Source organism: Perognathus longimembris, chromosome 15, assembly GCF_023159225.1.
Source record: "Perognathus longimembris pacificus isolate PPM17 chromosome 15, ASM2315922v1, whole genome shotgun sequence".
In the NCBI taxonomy this organism is placed as follows: domain Eukaryota; kingdom Metazoa; phylum Chordata; class Mammalia; order Rodentia; family Heteromyidae; genus Perognathus; species Perognathus longimembris.
Genome location: NC_063175.1, coordinates 26,505,015 through 26,522,715, shown reverse-complemented (window position 1 = coordinate 26,522,715; position 17,701 = coordinate 26,505,015). Strand labels below are relative to the sequence as shown.

At 36.2% G+C, this 17,701-nt stretch overlaps 1 protein-coding gene across 2 annotated transcripts in view; it reads left to right on the top strand.

Annotated features, from left to right (window-relative positions):
* Positions 1–17,491, top strand: part of Dsc2 (desmocollin 2) — a 28,639-nt gene extending 11,148 nt beyond the window's left edge. The window contains exons 5-17 of one of the 2 annotated variants that reach the window (XM_048363558.1): positions 563–718; positions 2,064–2,208; positions 3,544–3,710; positions 5,769–5,903; positions 6,151–6,336; positions 6,934–7,190; positions 7,313–7,455; positions 10,447–10,671; positions 13,633–13,869; positions 14,232–14,356; positions 16,273–16,533; positions 17,032–17,077; positions 17,166–17,298. In XM_048363558.1, coding sequence (XP_048219515.1) covers positions 563–718; positions 2,064–2,208; positions 3,544–3,710; positions 5,769–5,903; positions 6,151–6,336; positions 6,934–7,190; positions 7,313–7,455; positions 10,447–10,671; positions 13,633–13,869; positions 14,232–14,356; positions 16,273–16,533; positions 17,032–17,067 — 2,073 coding nt within the window. In that variant the 3' untranslated portion in view covers positions 17,068–17,077; positions 17,166–17,298. Of the gene's footprint in view, positions 1–562; positions 719–2,063; positions 2,209–3,543; positions 3,711–5,768; positions 5,904–6,150; positions 6,337–6,933; positions 7,191–7,312; positions 7,456–10,446; positions 10,672–13,632; positions 13,870–14,231; positions 14,357–16,272; positions 16,534–17,031; positions 17,078–17,165 lie in introns of both variants that reach the window. The other variant, XM_048363557.1, reaches the window with a different exon arrangement.
* The last annotated feature ends 210 nt before the right edge of the window (positions 17,492–17,701 follow it).

Here is a 17,701-nt window from a genome sequence, read left to right as displayed (position 1 = left end):
GAATCCAGTCTCTTGAATAGCTAAGGTTATAGATGTAAGCTTCCTACATTTTTAAATTTTATTTTATTTTTTACTTTTGGGAAGTGAAAGAGGATCTCACTGTATTGCTCAAACTGGCCTTGAGTTTGAGATCCCCCTGCTTGTGCCTCTTAAGTTACTGGGATCATAGGTGGTGAGCCACCACCTCTGGTTAAACTCAGTTTCTTCATGTTTTGTCACACATTATAAATCCTCTGTGTTTTTTTCTAATGACAATAAGATCGTTACTACTCTGTGATTATTTTGCTTTCTAATACTGGACAAAAGATTCTTTGAATTTTGGATCACATAGATATCAGTTTTTAAAATATTTCTTACTCTGAAAGTCTAAGCTGTAAGTATATTCTTTAGTTCATGCTTTGCTCTTGAAATTTGTCTGTTGCTAGGTCTCCTCAATTTATTAATGTTTTTATTTATATTCCACAATAAAGAGGGAACTTATTTATTGTAGTAAAAATGGACATGTGATTGTATGAGTACATGAAACAAATTTTGTCTTATGTTTATAAAACCTATTCTCTAGGTTCAATCTGACACAGCACAAAACTACACTATATACTATTCCATAAGAGGGCCCGGAGTTGACAAAGAACCTCTAAATTTATTTTATGTGGAAAGAGATACTGGCAATCTCTATTGTACTGGTCCAGTTGATCGTGAGCAATATGAATCTTTTGAGGTAAAGTCTAAAGTGTGTGCATTAAATGTGGCCATTTGATCTCTCCTTGTCAGTTCATTTGCATTTTCTATTTTCTGATATTGTTGCTAGTTCTCTGGCTATATCTGATAGCACAGTATTAAGCTGAAACAAAAATAACTTAAGTAGAATAAGTAAAACTGGATTCTGGTTGGTGTTTTCTGGTGTTATTGTTTTACTATTTGTTTGAGTTTTCTTTTTAAAAGAAAAAAATCAGCACCCTTTTGAAGAGTTGTTATCTAGTTGGTAGAGAAGATTTTTGAACCTTTGTGGAAGCTTAGATATCAAAGAGCATAAAGAGGCTCAAAGTTATATGAATCTCAACATCTTTACACTATAGAAAAGCAGCTTGTGCAGTGAACAGTTAAGCTTTCAGCCTTTTAAGTATCTGGTTAACATTCCAAGGTGAGATGAGAGTTCATAGGTAAGAACCTGTCTTCATACTGGTTTCATTTCTCAATAGGACCTGGTCATGTTGCTTAACTCCGTTTTACTTATTTTCTATCCAATTTGGATGCATTAATCATGGCTCAGGATACTAAATTAACTGAACTAATAGGCACACAAGCATTAAATTACATATTTAGGTTTAGAATTTGTATATAGATTGTAAGATTCTTAAGTCTACTCTGTCTAAGATAGTGCTTATGAGAAATGTATAAATAAAAATTCATGTTGTAACATTAAAAGTCATAAGTTATACAACTTATTGTCATGTTTATTAAATAACTTACAACAATTACTAAGTTCTATATCTACTTTGTAAGTTAAAATATGAAAAGGAGGAGACTCATCTCAGGATAACCACTGAAATAACCTAAAATCCTATCTATTAGAAAATAAGATAATATCCTTTTTAACTACATAGAGATAATTGGTAGCCCAAAGGAAAGATCCAGATAGTTGTGATTTTAAGTCCCTGCAATCTGAATCTCTCAAACAAAACAAAATCTGCAAGACTACTTTTTGGAAAATAACAACAAAAAACTTTTTTCCTCATGAACAATGCAGTGCAATGATGAGGAAATGAAAATTATCTGTGCTGTTACATGAGATACCTTACAACATGACATTATACTGCTCCATGAGATACTAGTTAACTCTTTAGGCATCAAAAATACTTCCCAAATAGGACAAATGGAAAGACAAGCACAGCAATTCTGAGAATCTTTGAACCAGAATTTGTTTTAGGAGATTGTTCTTTTGCAGGAGAGGGATAGGGAGTCAGCACAGAGGCAGAGCACGTACTTAACATGTAGGAATCATTCTCTTCTGTCTCCAGCACTACAAACCAGATTATTGTACCTTATTTTTTTTCTCTTCACAGATAACTGCCTTTGCTACAACCCCAGATGGCTACACACCAGAGTACCCACTGCCCCTCCTGATCAAAGTAGAGGATGAAAATGATAACTACCCAATCTTTACAGAATCAACATATGTTTTTACAGTTTTTGAAAACTGCCCAGTTGGTGAGCATCTATTCTAGTGATACAATTTAAATGTGTTTCCATGGTGGCCACTGGCAAGTAGTATTAATAATGTGGGGGCAAGAACAAAGAACATAGACAGAAATTTTCCTATGTTGTTCTCTATGTATCCATCCTTGGGGAAGTTTCCTAGTTGAGACAAACTTTAGTTTCCTCATCTATATAATGGATTCTCTGTATGCCAGATTATTTTGAAGACTACTAATAGCATAAGATACAAGAGAGTACTAGCATAGTACTTCAAAAATAAGAGTTCAAAAAAGTTGCTTTGTAGTTGGTGGGTCATACCTGTAATCCTACCTACTCAAGAGGGTAAGATCTGAGGATCCTAGTTTGAAGCCAGCCTATCCAGTAAAATTCATGGATCTTTGATCTGTAACTAACGAGTAAAAAAATGGAAGTCGAAGTTGGGGCTCAAGTGGTAGAGCACTAGTTTTGAAGAAAAATGCTTTCCCTGTGAGATGAAATGAATGCTTTTAGGAGAACATATTGCAAAAAAAAATAGTCTTTCAGAAATTGGATAGTTAGTCCTGAAAATAAGTGCTGATGTGTGCAATGATTGAATGTGTGTCAATATTCTCATCATAATTGTAACAGTCATTGTGAACAATACAAATATTTTCCTAATCTAGTGGAAATGGCTCATTTTAGCTGGACGTAAAAATGCAGGCTTTGAGATTTCTTTTCCCTAATTGAACCAATAATTATTAGAGAAAACTTATTCATATGATTAATCTAAATGAACACTTGCAAACAGAAAAAAGCCAAAAAAATTCAAATGTGTGTGTATGTGTGTGTGTGTATGCCCATGTACACATGTGCATGTAGTTGAACTCAGGAACTCATGCTCTTTCTTAGATTTTTTGCTCAAGAATGGTGCTCTACCATTTGAGCCTTACTTCCATTTCTTGCTTTTTTCTGAGTAGTTGGACTTGAGTTTCTTAAATTTGACCGTATGGGCTGGCTTTGAACCAGAATCCTCTGACCTCTGCCTCCTGAGAAGCTGAGATTACATATAGGTGTGACACCAACTCCTAGTTCTGAATTTCTTAGTTTAGAAGTGCAAGGTTCATAGTATTTAGTATTAATGTTTATAGGCTTATGGAGCAAAATTGGATATGATCACCAAATTCTAAAGATATAAACATATTTAAAAGGACATGATACTTTGTACAGATGTCTCAAATGTACACAATCTGTAATCCTGGGAAATAATAAAGTAGTCCAGAACTTTCTGAGGTGGGCAAAGAGGAGAAAAGTCTGAGAACTTGAAAATGTGAATGTTTTGGAAATTAACTAGGAATTTTTTACATCTAGGTTCTTCTGTGGGTCAGGTGTGTGCAACAGATAAAGATGAGCCTGACACTATGCACACACGCCTGAAGTACACCATCCTTGAGCAGATGCCACCTTCCCCCACTCTGTTCACTATGAATCCAACTACAGGAGTGATCACTACAACATCATCTCAGCTGGACAGAGAGGTAACATAAATGCCAATGCATCAACCTTGATTATGACAGGGCTATGTAACAGTCCAACTTAGTCCTAATCTGAATATCTGAAATTCTCAAACATTCTGTACATAGGTATAATACAACAAGTGGAATATTTCGTATCTGATCTGGACAAAACACAGGGATAGTCAAAACACAGGGATAATGAAAATGTTGCATAAAATAATGTGGAAAAGTGTATATGGCATAAATGGATGTGTGTTTGGAATAAGGCTCATCACCAAAAAAATCTCATTGTGTATAGGTAAACATTTTATTATCAGAAAAGTCCCCAAATCAAAACACTTCTAGCCACAAGCATTACAGATAAGGGATAATTTTGTGTACCTGGATAATATTGTGTATTATTTGCAGAAGGGCTTTTAAAAAGCAGGATGCAAACCAAAATTTTGGAAAAATTTCAATCTCAAGTACATAAAGGGAAATAATTTTTTAAGAAAATAACATGCTAAGTTTGAACTTCTAATTTGTTTCTGAGTTTTATAGTTCATGAAATCAAATGTTTTCATAGGAACATATTTTGAATAGTAAGCATAGGAAGTGTTAAATATAAAACTTGAACCTTTGTGGAAAGGCGCAGACATTTGCTATCTACAGGGAGAGGAATTTTGTCTGTGAGCTCTTCAACAGCATCACCTATGCTCTTTCCCTTACACAGCTGTGAAATGAAACAACCTGTCTCTCTATTCCGTGGTTTCTCGTTTTTAATGCCGTTAGGTGTTTTGTAGGCAGATAATAAAAAGAACAAAACTTCCTTCTCTTGTTTTATTAGCCAATTGATTCTTTCAATAAATGTCAACTCATTAGAAAGAAAATATGCGTTCCTTCCTGAAAATAAACAGCAGGAGATGTAAATCTTCTCTTGAGACACATGCCATTATTTTTCAAGTCTATACAAGTGATAGATTATGAGGGAGCAGTAAACCAGGAAAATCATGTGTATAAAAAACATAGAGAGGAAGTTTAGTGTTTGACTACATGTAGATAAGAAAGTTTTAAGAGTATGGAATTTACAGGAAGTAGATGGCTTTGTAAAAGAAGATGAATGTTCTAGGGAGAAGGCAAGGGCTGATTTTCCTGTGTGATTTGTCTTAGAAAGAAAGATGACTTAAGTGAAAAGGGAATCATTATAATTGTTTTGTAGAAGAGGAATCTTAGGCAGAGGTATTTTCCACTGCCTAAGACTATATTATTTCTGTGCCTGAGAAAAGAAACAAAGTCTCCCCTGTCTCTATCTGGAAGGTAAATATGTTGTTAATTTTTCCCATATCTCATACAGTTAGAAGAAATAGAACCATTATGAAAAGAAATGCATTAAAAATTGTGATCAACCCTCTACAACAACTCATGGATGGGGAATTCTGAAAGTCATGTTTTATTTCCTATCCAATTAAAAATTTACCTAGCCCCAAACCTTTATTTTCATATTTATTTAATGATCTTTCTATAAATCTTTAGTATCTATCTTGTCTCAGGAGGATATTTCACTTTATTGTCTTTTACAAGATTGTTGTAGAAATCACAGCTACATATCTTTGGAATATAGGAATGCAGTTTTGTAATGAAGATAAAGATTTTGGGGCCTGGGAATGTGGCCTAGTGGTAGAATGCTAACCTTGCATACATGAAACCTTGGGTTTGATTCCTCAGTACCACATAAACAGAAAAAGCTGGAAGTGGGGATGTAGCTCAAGAGGTAGAGTGCTAGCTTTGAGCAAAAGAAGCCAGGGACAGTGCTCAGGCCCTGAGTCTAAGCCCCAGGATTGGCACAAAAAAAAAAAAAAAAAGATTTTGATTAATTACCAAGCAATTTTAAGGATACTTATGGCTGTGGAAAATATAGTCTCTGTGTTGGTAGCACTTTACATTGACTGGAAGTTATTAGTGTGAGGAATTTTTTTGTTCAGTACGTGAATGCTATGGAATTTGCTAATTGTTAACCCAAGTAGATAAGCACGTAATATCAGACTTTCTTTGTCCTATTGCTGCTTTACCCTGATCATTATCTTTCTTCTCTGTTTTCAGTTAGTTGAAAAATATCAGTTGAAAATAAAAGTGCAGGACATGGATGGTCAGTATTTTGGTTTGAAGACAACTGCAGCTTGTGTCATTAATATTGGAGATGTGAATGACAATTTGCCTACATTTACCCGTACTTCCGTAAGTGTATGATGTTTTTAAAAGGAAAGTGTATAAACTACTAATTGATAAATACCTACATCTCTAGCCATGCCTCCTGATTTCAGATACAGCACTCACTCAGGGATGTAATCATAACTTAGTGTGAAGGCGTTAAAGTCATGTGAACACAGTACTTTAGAAATTGGAAGACGGAGCTTGCTTCACATGGTGGTCTATTTTTATGAAGCCTAACTAATGAACTTGTTTTTCTTTTCTGTTATTGTAGTATATGACATCAGTGGAAGAAAATACAATTGATATAGAAATCTTACGCGTTTCTGTTGAGGATAAAGATTTAGTTGGTACTCCAAATTGGAGAGCTAATTATACAATCTTGAAAGGCAATGAAAATGGAAATTTTAAAATTGTAACAGATCCCAAAACCAATGAAGGAATTTTATGTGTCATTAAGGTAAGAATTTAAGAATTTGTAATTTATAATATCATAGAAAAACATACTAGGGTATAATGGAGATGAAGAATTCTGTTAAGTATAGGAATTAAATAGTAATAAAGAGCAATGTCAGTAAACTTTTGTGTTTTCTTGTCCCTCCCTTTTTAAAAGACAGTCATAAAATTAAAAAAAAAAATTTCCCCTGGGCTGGGAATGTGGCTTAGTGGTAGAATGCTTGCCTTGCATACATGAGGCCCTGGGTTCGATTCCTCAACACCACATATATAGAAAAAACCAGAAGTGGTGCTGTGGTTCAGTGGTCGAGTGCTAGCCTTGAGCAAAAAGAAGCCAGGGACAGTGTTCAGGCCCTGATTTCAAGCCCCAGGACTGGCAAAAAAAGTTTTGTTTTGTTTTGTCCCTACACAAATACTGAGTTAATTGAGGGGTTCTGTTTTCTCCACCACTGTCATATATTCAGGCACATGTTAAATGTTCCTATGACTACTCTTGATAAAGTTCATACATATTTCCAAATTTAGTAAGTCATATTGCACTAAGGTAATATTGGCAGCTATTAAATGCTTGATCTGACTTTCATCACCCTTGCTTTTGCAGCCATTGAATTATGAAGAAAGACAACAGGTAACACTGCAAATAGGGGTGGTGAATGAGGCTCCATATACTAGAGATTCTGGTTCTCGCCTGGCCATGAGCACAGCCACGGTTACTGTGACAGTGGTAAACCAGGATGAGGGGCCTGAGTGCAGTCCCCCAACACAAATTGTCCGAATTAAAGAAAATTCATCCCCAGGAACAAGAAGCAATGGCTACAGAGCTAATGACCCAGAGGGAAGTAGTAACAATGGCATAAGGTATTCATAGTTCTGTGGTTCTTTCCCCCAAATTTTCTGCTTTACAAATCTGTAGCTTATTTTGATATCTGCATTGTATTTGGCCTGCACATTTTAATATGTTATTTCCTCATTCTTAAAAGGTATAAGAAATTAAGTGATCCAAAAGGGTGGGTCACTGTGGATGAAAACTCAGGATCAATCCAAGTTTTCCGAAGCTTGGATAGAGAAGCTGAGATGATCAGAAACGGCATATATAACATTACAGTTCTTGCATCTGATAAAGGTAAGAAATTTGTTTTTAACACAGCTGTATACATCTTCCCCTATGTACTTCCTAGTTTTAAATACACACAGACACACAGACACACACAGACACACACACACACACACACACACACACACACACACACACTTATAGTGCTGGGAGTTAAGATCAAACCCAGAGCTTTACATATGCTAAACAAATGCTCGAGCACCAAGGTGTAGTTCCCAGCTCAGGCACATATAATTGTAAAGCTGAACCTATACATTTATGGTTTTTATTTCTCTCCAGAATGACATGTACAGTATTCGAAAGATTTAATGTCATTTATTAACTCATGTCTACCTTCATAATAGCATCTTCAGTGTTAGAGGCAATGATAAAACTAGTCTTAAGAACACTGGATACCATAGTGTCGATGTTAACTAACCAATAAAAATAGAAAAAAAAGAGCACTGTACTAAGACTGGCTTCCTTTATTTACTTACATCATGTTCACTTTGACTCAAGAGATTTCATTAGAGGACAAGCACAGTGATATTAAAAACATCTCTAGAAAATAGTTGTACAGTCTCACAAGAAACTATAAGTATTCTCTTCTGCCATTCTATCCATTTTCCTCTTCTGGAATCCTTATTAAGATACTGCTATTTTATTTGTGCTATTTATCTTTATTGACTTCCTTTTTTTTTAAATGGCTTACACCGAGTGAGTTAATCTTTTTTGTTTGCTTCTTTTAATATTACTCATTTAGGAATTATAGTTGATAGGTTTTTATTAAATAACAGGTATTACTTGCTTTTTTCATTTTTTTCCCTCTCTCATTCTCATTTTATCACATCTTATCTAGCTATCCTTTACTTACCTGTATATGCTTCTTCTGTGTGGCCTATAGTTCAGAACCAATTCCTAACTTGGTGCCTGGTGCTCTTGGCTGTGATGGCCTGGGAACTTTCAAGGTCCAGTCTTTGTGCCACTGGGGTCCTGGCATAGATTCTAAATGAATAGATAAGATTGGTCTCTCACCTCTCAAGGTTGATAGCTTCTTATAAGTCATAGCCCCATTCTAATTATTACAATTAGGGAAAACATGCAGCCTATATATTTTTAGTTCTGACTTACTTAACTTAGTATGATTTTTTTTCAAGTCTTTACATTTTCTTATGAATGGAGCAATACCATTCTTTCTGACCGAAGCATAGAATTCCATTGTGTATATGTACCACATTTTGTTGATGCATTCATGCACTGAGGGGCATCTGGATTGATTCCATATCTTAGCTATGGTAAACAATGCTATAATAAACATGGTTGTGCTTGTGGCTTTAGTGCAGCTTAGATTGTGGCCATTTGGGTAAATGCTGAGGAGTGGGATTGCTGAGACATAGGGAAGCTCTATGTTTAGTCATAAATCCAATGGATAATAAAAGACAAATAATTACACTTGGACATGATTGATTAGATAGCACTCGAAATAGTCACACAATGAGAACAAAAGAGGATATTCTTAGGGGATGATCACAAGGGCTCAATAGCTATGTGGATATGATCATATAAGATGATGCTTATCAAAATGAACTTCAAGAAATGGAAACAGATGTTTTTATTGTACTGTTTGCAGTTATTTTATTTTATTTTTTTCCTTTGGTTTATTTCTTTTCATTGCTGTTTTTGATTTCTGTACCCTTTGTCTTGGGTATAAGTTTATCTGATTTGGGGAGAGGTAAGAGAATCACAGAAACAGTGGAACAAATGGTGAACCCATTCAGCAGTGATAGTCACTAGACACTATGTTGGAAATGAACTATATGACTTGGGAGAATAGGGGCTTAGGAGGGAAAATAGCTGGGAGAAAATGAGGGACAGGGCTGGGAATATGGCCTAGTGGCAAGAGAGTTCGCCTCGTATACACGAAGCCCTGGGTTCGATTCCCCAGCACCACATATATACAAAACGGCCAGAAGTGGCGCTGTGGCTCAAGTGGCAGAGTGCTAGCCTTGAGCAAAAAGGAAGCCAGGGACAGTGCTCAGGCCGTGAGCACTCAAGCCCCTGAGTGCTCAAGCCCCAGGACTGAGCCAAAAAAAAAAAAGAGAGAGAGAGAAAATGAGGGACAGGGTGACACTATTCAAAAAGAAATGTACTCATTACCTGTCTTATGTAACTATAACCCCTGTGTATATCACCTTTACAATAAAATGTAAATTTTCAGGAAAAAATATAGCCCAAGCAGTGGGGCACACAAGTTTTTGTGTGTGTTTAGTTTCAGACTTCATAGCTACGTTGTTAATTTTTGCCCTGGACCTAGGAATTCTTCATCTTTGAATGACCCAGACTTTCCAAGACAATGTCCTGTGCAGAATAGTTATGCTAGCAGTTTTTGCTGACTATGTAAATAGAAAACTTACTTAGGCTATACCCATAATAACAATGTTAATTCCCCATCTCTAGAGTCCTCCACCCTCTAAACATTTTTAAGTGCTCTTTTTATTTCAATCTTTCAAACACATCTTATTCTTATTCCTTTTCTCTTGTCCAGGAACCTTAATTTCTTTCTATATGTACATTATTAAACTGTCAGTTCTCTAGCCTAGCTTTCTTAGCTCCTACCCATTCTCTATAGTGTCAGTGTTCATCTTCCTTCTCCTTCATTTTCTCCAGATCATTGAGATGTATAAAAATGCCTTTCCACTTCTATGCATAGTTTTGTTTTTTTAAAAAAATAATTGAAGCACCCTTTCCCCCTTAAAACTCAGTTAAAAATTCCCTTATTAGAACTCTCATGTGATTTAATAAATGGAAAAATATATTTAAATAGTAGTTACTGTTTTTACATAAAAATGAAAGCAATAAGGTTTTTCTCTTGGTATTCCTGAGGCCAGAGCTTACAGCTATATTTGTCACTGTAATTTATGCATTCTAAGAACAAATAAGCATATTTTAATTTTCTTATGTTTAATTTTCTGGGGAAAACTGAATTGATTAAAATACACACTTTGATTCCCATTTGTCTAGTTGGAAGAAGTTGTACTGGGACCCTGGGGATTGTACTTGAAGACGTGAATGATAACGGCCCATTCATTCCTCAGCGGACAGTGGTGATCTGCAAGGCCACCATGACCTCTGCAGAGATTGTTGCTGTTGATCCTGATGAGCCTGAAAATGGCCCTCCCTTTGACTTTAGTTTGGAGAGTTCTGACTCTGGAGTACAACGAATGTGGAGATTGGCAAGAATTAATGGTATATGTTTGTAGTCATTGCTTTTTTTTTTTTTTCAACATCCAGATGAGTAAACCATTCTTTTTTCCTTTGACTAAATAGAGAAATAATTTTCTCTGTGGGATCCACTAGTGAAGAAAACACAGGTTTCTCAGATTTTGTGATGGGCAGTAGGCCCCTCTAGAGTTAGCCTCTCGCTCCCAGAATTCTCTTAGAGGATTCTTGAGTTTTTATTCCTGCTCTAAATGCTTACCCACATGCATTCTCAACATAATAATAGCATCCTGGATCATGAGGGAGTCCCCACTTGTGTCAGGTTGGTTCCCCAAAAGTGAACTGAGTCAACTATCTCAGGTTGAATGTTTATTAAAGAATTTGTTTGGGATCAATAGCTGCAATAAGAAGAGAAACAAGAGTGGATAAAAGAAGAAGCCAAGCGTCAGTACATTCCAAAGATTCAGCGTCAGATGACCCCAAGGGGCATCTTTAATTATATAGCCATTTAGAGTAGCCCTCTGTCTAGTTGGACTAGGCATGAACCCTGCCACTGAGTTATAGCCTCAGCCCCTAACTTTGTCAGTTCTAAACAGTTGTTTTTTCATTTCTTTATTATCAAAGTGCTGTACAGAGGGGTTATAGCTTCATACGTAAGGCAGTGTGTACACTTCTTATCCAACTTGTTACCTCCTCTCTCATTTTCCTCTGCTTTCCCCCTCCTTATTTCCCTCCCTCCCATCAGTTGTACAGTTAGTTTACACCATATAGTTTTGTAAGTATTGCTGTTGCATTGGTTTGTCTTTTTATACTTTGGCTCTTAATTTTGATATTCCCTTTCCCTTCCCTAGTTCCAATATATATATATATATATCACAATACAATACAATATGTACATATACTATATATATACTATATATACAATATAATATATATATATATATATATATATATATATATATACACAATATCCAAGGTATGAAAATCAGTTACAGTGACATCAGGAGTAAAACCACAGGGAAAAAAAGACAAAAGAAAAAGGCCATAATTTCACATGGTATGTTGAAAAATAAGACCAACAATGTTAAAACACTTGTTACCATAACTTGCAGTGGTACATATGCACAATGGATTCTATGCCTCTATCAGAAAGAATGGCATTGCTCCATACATAAGGAAATGGAAGGACTTGGAAAATATACTAAATGAAGTGAGCCAGACCCAAAGAAACATAGACTCTATGTTTTCCCTCATTGGGAATAATTAGTACACGTCTAGGATAATCCTAGCAGAAGATCACAATAGCTCAATAGCTATCTCCATATGAACACATAAGATGATGCTAAGTGAAATGAAATCTCAACAGTTTTTGTTGGGTGAAGTTTTCCACAACCTGGGAAACACCAAGTTAAGAACCAGTCCAACAGAGGCTTTGAAGTTGGATAGGCTTAGTGTTGAATGCTGGTCCCACCAGTTATTAGTTGTGTAACTCTTGGCATGTGATTTATCCTCTTTCAGCATCAGTTAACCCAAGTGTAAAATGGGATTATTACAGAAAGTAAATTAAATGACTAATGAACTAGACTGTGGTCCTCTATGAGCCATAACTTTGATTTGTTCATCTCATGATATCTGATAATTTTTTACAAAATAGATCTCACAGGTTAACAGTATTTTCTCTTAAAAATCTTAACTCACTGGTTTCTTTGCTTAAGAATTCAAATTCATATTTGGAGCTTCAAAGACTACACAGAATACTAGAATGCCTCATTGGATAGTTAAGTGAGAGCTGGATTGTTATCTGAAATGGTTATCTACACTTTAACTTATATGATGTTCTCTGCCTGAACCGAGGGCTATATTCTTCTCTGTACTTCCTACTGTTGATCTCAAAACATGCATCAAAACAAAACATGCGTAATTGAGCCCAGTACTCTATGGGAAGAAGAGATGCAATTGCAGCAAAATGACTTATAACTTTCTAGTATGTTCTCAGTGAGATGTGCTTGAAGTTCTCAGAATGAGTCTCTGACAATAAATTACAAGTGTTCGTGTTTATTTGTCATAATGTATGCAAACAAATTAAAGAGAATACCCAGAACCTCAGTCTTCTAACGCTCTAATGGATCATGTTTAAAAGAATATATAGATCAGCTTAACTGAATATTTTAAACATATGATTAAAAAAAATCAAATCCTTTAACAAGCCTTATGACAGAGAAGATTTGTTTATGAGCAGATAACATGTATTATACAAGAACCAGAAGACCTTATAAGAGATATCATAGCCAAGTAACAGTACCTGTAATTATACCTATAATTCAGAAGTGTTCAGATTAGAAAAGCTGTGGTTCTAGGCCTGCCTGGATAAAAATCTTAGTGAAACCCCTATCTTAACAGGAAAAAACACAAGACAGAACTGGGTATGGTGATGTGTACCTGTCACCCCAGCTTTAGCTGGAAACATAAAATAGGATGAATGAAGTTGGTGCTGATCGTGGGAAAAAGTTGAGACATGAGCCAAGCAGTACAACATCTGCTTAGCAAGCTCAAAACCCTAAGTTCTAATCTTGGCACTAGCAAAAAAAAAAAGCTGTAGCATCAGAAAAAATAAACAAAACCAGTAACAACAACAACAAAGAATGAGGCAGTGTGATTGAACTTTTATGTGAACTATGATGCAATGTGTTTATGATAGTCACATGGATTGTATTTTGGCATTTGTACCAATCCATTATCAAGAGTGTCCCTAGGGGATAAGAGGTGTGGTTTAAATGGTGGTATGCCATCCCTGAGCAGTGAAAGTTCAGTCTGAACACAAAGCCCTGAGTTCAACACTAGGTGCTAGTGAGTGCACATGCGAGTATGTGCACACATACACCACCCATCCATCTGTAGGGAAATACAGTAACTATTCCATAAGTCATTTTCTGTGCTCACATAAAATCAGTTATCTGTAATGCTTGATGTCATTCTTCTTTATTTCAGATACAGCAGCACGTCTTTCTTATCAGAATGATCCTCCGTTTGGGTCCTATGAAGTTCCAATCCGAGTTTCAGATAGACTAGGCCTGTCTACAGTCACATCATTGAATGTCATTATATGTGATTGTATTACCCCAAGTGACTGCGCTACTCGCTCAAGGGAAAGATCAGGAAGTGGAGATGTGAGACTTGGACCATGGGCCATTCTTGCAATCCTGTTGGGCATAGCAATGCTATTTTGTAAGTTCTTCCTTGAGTTTAAACTAAAGCCTTCAGAAACCTCTTAGAATCAACATTATTACCTGTAGCCAATCATTTGTGGATTTGTAGTTCTATTAAATACACAATCATGTTTAACATACAATTTTAGTACATTTAGGTATATATGCTTTAGTGCCTCCTCACCATAGACGTAAAATTCAGTGTAGAAAAATAGCATGTGGCACATATACATTATGCATTTATTTGGCACAAGCAATCATATTTGTATATCTACAAGGCTTTTGTTTATGATTTGCTGTTTTATGATTTATCTGTATTAATCATTTAAATTCATAACTTCACAGTACTTAATGATAGTTTGTGCTTTGTTCTTCCTACAGGTATTCTATTTACATTAGTTTGTGGGACTTCTGGGACAACAAAACAAGTAAAAACGCTTCCTGATGATCTCCCCCAGCAGAACCTGCTTGTATCAAACACTGAAGCTCCAGGAGATGATAAAGTGGTAAGTCTGTCTTTTAAAAATAAATGGAGGGGCTGGGAATGTGGCTTAGTGGTAGAATGCATGCTCACTATGCAGGAGGCCCTGGGCTTCATTCTTCAGTTCTGCATAAACAAAAACAAAATAAATGCAGATATGTATTGGCCTGTAATATGTATTCTTTCCAAAATAATTTTATCTGGTATCAGGAAACTTTTCATAAAATATCACCCTTCCTATGGGACAGATTAAATGATTTATATTCCTTTTTAAAATTTTATTGTCAAATTGATGTACAGAGAGGTTACAGTTTCATGTTAGGCATTGGGTACATTTCTTGTACTGATTGTTACCTCCTCCCTCATTCCCCCCTCTCCCCTCCCTTTTTCCCCCTCCCACCATGAGTTGTTCAGTTGGTTTACACCAAATGGTTTTGCATGTATTGCTTTTGGAGTCGTTTGTCTTTTTATCCTTTGTCTCTCGATTTTGATATTCCCTTTCACTTCCCTAGTTCTAATACCAGTACATACAGTATCCAGTATATTCAGATGAGATACAGTGATAGTGCCAGTACAACCGCAGGAAGGGATACAACAGGATCATCAACAAAAGAAGCTACAGTTTCACATGGTGTGTTGAAAGTATCTATGGTTTCCCGCATAGGGAATAATTAGCACAGGTTCAGAGTAGTCACAGCAGAGGATCACAAGAGCCTAATAGCTATGCTCCTATGAAAACATAAGATGATGCTAAGTGAAATGAACTCCATGTTACGGAAATGAGTGTTATATCACTGTTGTAATTACTTTCAACATGCCATATGATTTATATTCCTATGGTGATATTTGACCAATTTCAACAGGGCTATATAGTGCTATTTAATAGCCCAAACCCTTTAACATGCCATTATTATTGTTATTACTTCAAATGTTTCATGGCTTCTGTGTGGCTTGATTTTTGTGGGGTTTTCTTGTTGTTTTGCATCATTTAAAATTCTGCTCATGCTGTACCATATTGAATTTAATTAGTCAGAGATCACCAGGATAATTGTTTTAAATTTTTTCCAGCAACAGCAGTAACATCATTTCAGACTTTGATCGTCCTGGGAAGAAGTTTAATGGGTTCTCTCTGGCTGTGATGTGGGTTAGAAAAGAGCCTGAGGGTGTATATCTGAAGCAGCAATGCTATCGAGTCTCTCTATTGCTCTGAGTTTTTCTAGCCTAATAGATGGAAGAGGAATGAGTAGATTCCCTAAGAGAAGCATAGTTGATGATCAGAGAAGAGAGATTTATAAAACAAAAGCATGATGGTTATCTAGAAAGGGATTATATAAATCACTACAATTACATTAGAGTACCCAAACATACAACCTAGTAGCTGAAGTTTTGACATTCTGCTACTTTTCTTTGGCCTAGTGTAGTGTTTATATTTATGTAGAGTGAGAGGATTTGTGATTATAGCTAAGTTTTATAGCAATCTTATTTTTTTTAAGGCTTGTGAGGATTACGTTCAAGTTAACGTAAAAGCAAAAACTGACCATTACTTTGGTTGTTGCTCTAGTCAGGCCCAGGGGAATGTATTAAAATAAGAAAGTACATATATTTGAGAAAATGGTGCTGATATCCAGGGGTGGGATGCTGGATGAATATGAATAAAGTTGTTAGGAATCCAAAGAAAGAAGGAATACACATTGAACTGTCTATTTGTCTTCAGTTGCCAACCATTGGCATTCTCAATTTGCCTACTGTGTTAAGACCCTGCATTCAATAATAATAGTGTAGTAACCAGGTACTCAAGACACAGTTAGCTTCCACCTGCCCTCAGAGCACTTATCGTCAGGCGCACAAACAAATCAAGGCATTATCTTCTTCATGATTTTCTTTTTTCATATTTTTGTTGTTGTTGTTCATTTCCTCTACACGAGTTGTTCTTCATTTCAGTATTCCACAAATGGCTTCACTACCCACACAGTGGGCATGTCTGGTCAGGGAATTTGTGGCACGTTGGGATCAGGAATCAAAAACGGAGGGCAAGAGACTATTGAGATGATGAAGGGAGGACATCAGACCTTGGACACCTGCCGGGTGGTGGCTGGTCATCACCACTCCCTGGATTCCTGCAGAGGAGGGCACGTGGAGACAGACAACTGCAGATACAATTACTCGGAGTGGTACAGTTTCACTCAGCCCCGCCTCGGTGAAGTGAGTTTCATTAAGTCTCCTTAATAGTCTCTGTAATGGTCCCGCATAATATTTATTTAGACCTTTATTTTCTGTTAATGGTAACTATTTTTTAGAAGCTTATTTTTTTCTTTGATGTAGTTATGTTCAGATTTAACTGATTATTTACATGTTTTAAGCTCTTAGTGAAATGCAGGTGTAATGAGTAAGATATTCTCTTAGGGCTTTGTACATCTGATGTATGTTTCTTTGAAACCACAAAAAAATTGTATAATACCACACTTGTGTGCATCATCTCTAGGCCAGTCTGGGACAGTCTGAGCCTACATCCCATTTGAATATAACTCCATATATGCATTCTCACTTTCAGTCATCGTTTTGAAAGGGGGAAAGCAATAGTTTTTAAGGTGAATCCTTGTGTACTTTCAGTCATGTGGGATTTTTAGAAACATGCTTAGATGCTTAATTTGTAGTTTGATTTAATGATACAGACCAATCATGTGCATTTTTTACATGTAGGAATCCATTAGAGGACACACTCTGATTAAAAATTAAGCAAGGAAAGGTAAATCAAAGCAATTACTTTTATGTTAGTAAAGTTTTGGTGCTTAAAATAATAATAATAAAATATGTTGTGCTTTTCCCTTTGGCAGAAGGTGCACCTCTGCAACCAGGATGACGGTGATAAGCACGCTCAAGACTACGTCCTCACGTACAACTATGAAGGAAGAGGATCTGTGGCTGGTTCTGTAGGTTGTTGCAGTGACCAACAAGAAGAAGATGGGCTTGAATTTTTGAATAATTTGGAGCCCAAATTTAGGACATTAGCAGAAGCATGCACAAAGAAATGAACATGTTCTATAAAGCAACAAAAGCCAGATGTGTTACCATCTCTTCTCCTCTCAATTATAAAGTAGGATTAAAAAAAATAGAAGATGTACCCAGGCAATGGTGGCTTATGCTTTGAATTTTAGCTACTCAGGAGATCTTCAATCTGAGGATTCTCATTTTGAAGCCAGCCCGGGCAGGAAAGTCTGTGAGACTCTTATTTCCAACTAGTTACCCAAAAATTGGAAATAGAGCTTTGGCTCATGTTGTAGGGCACTAGCTTTGAGCCAAGAAGCTGAGGAACAGTGCCCAGGCCCTGAGTTCAAGCCTCAGAACCACCCCATAAAAGAAAAAAACAAAG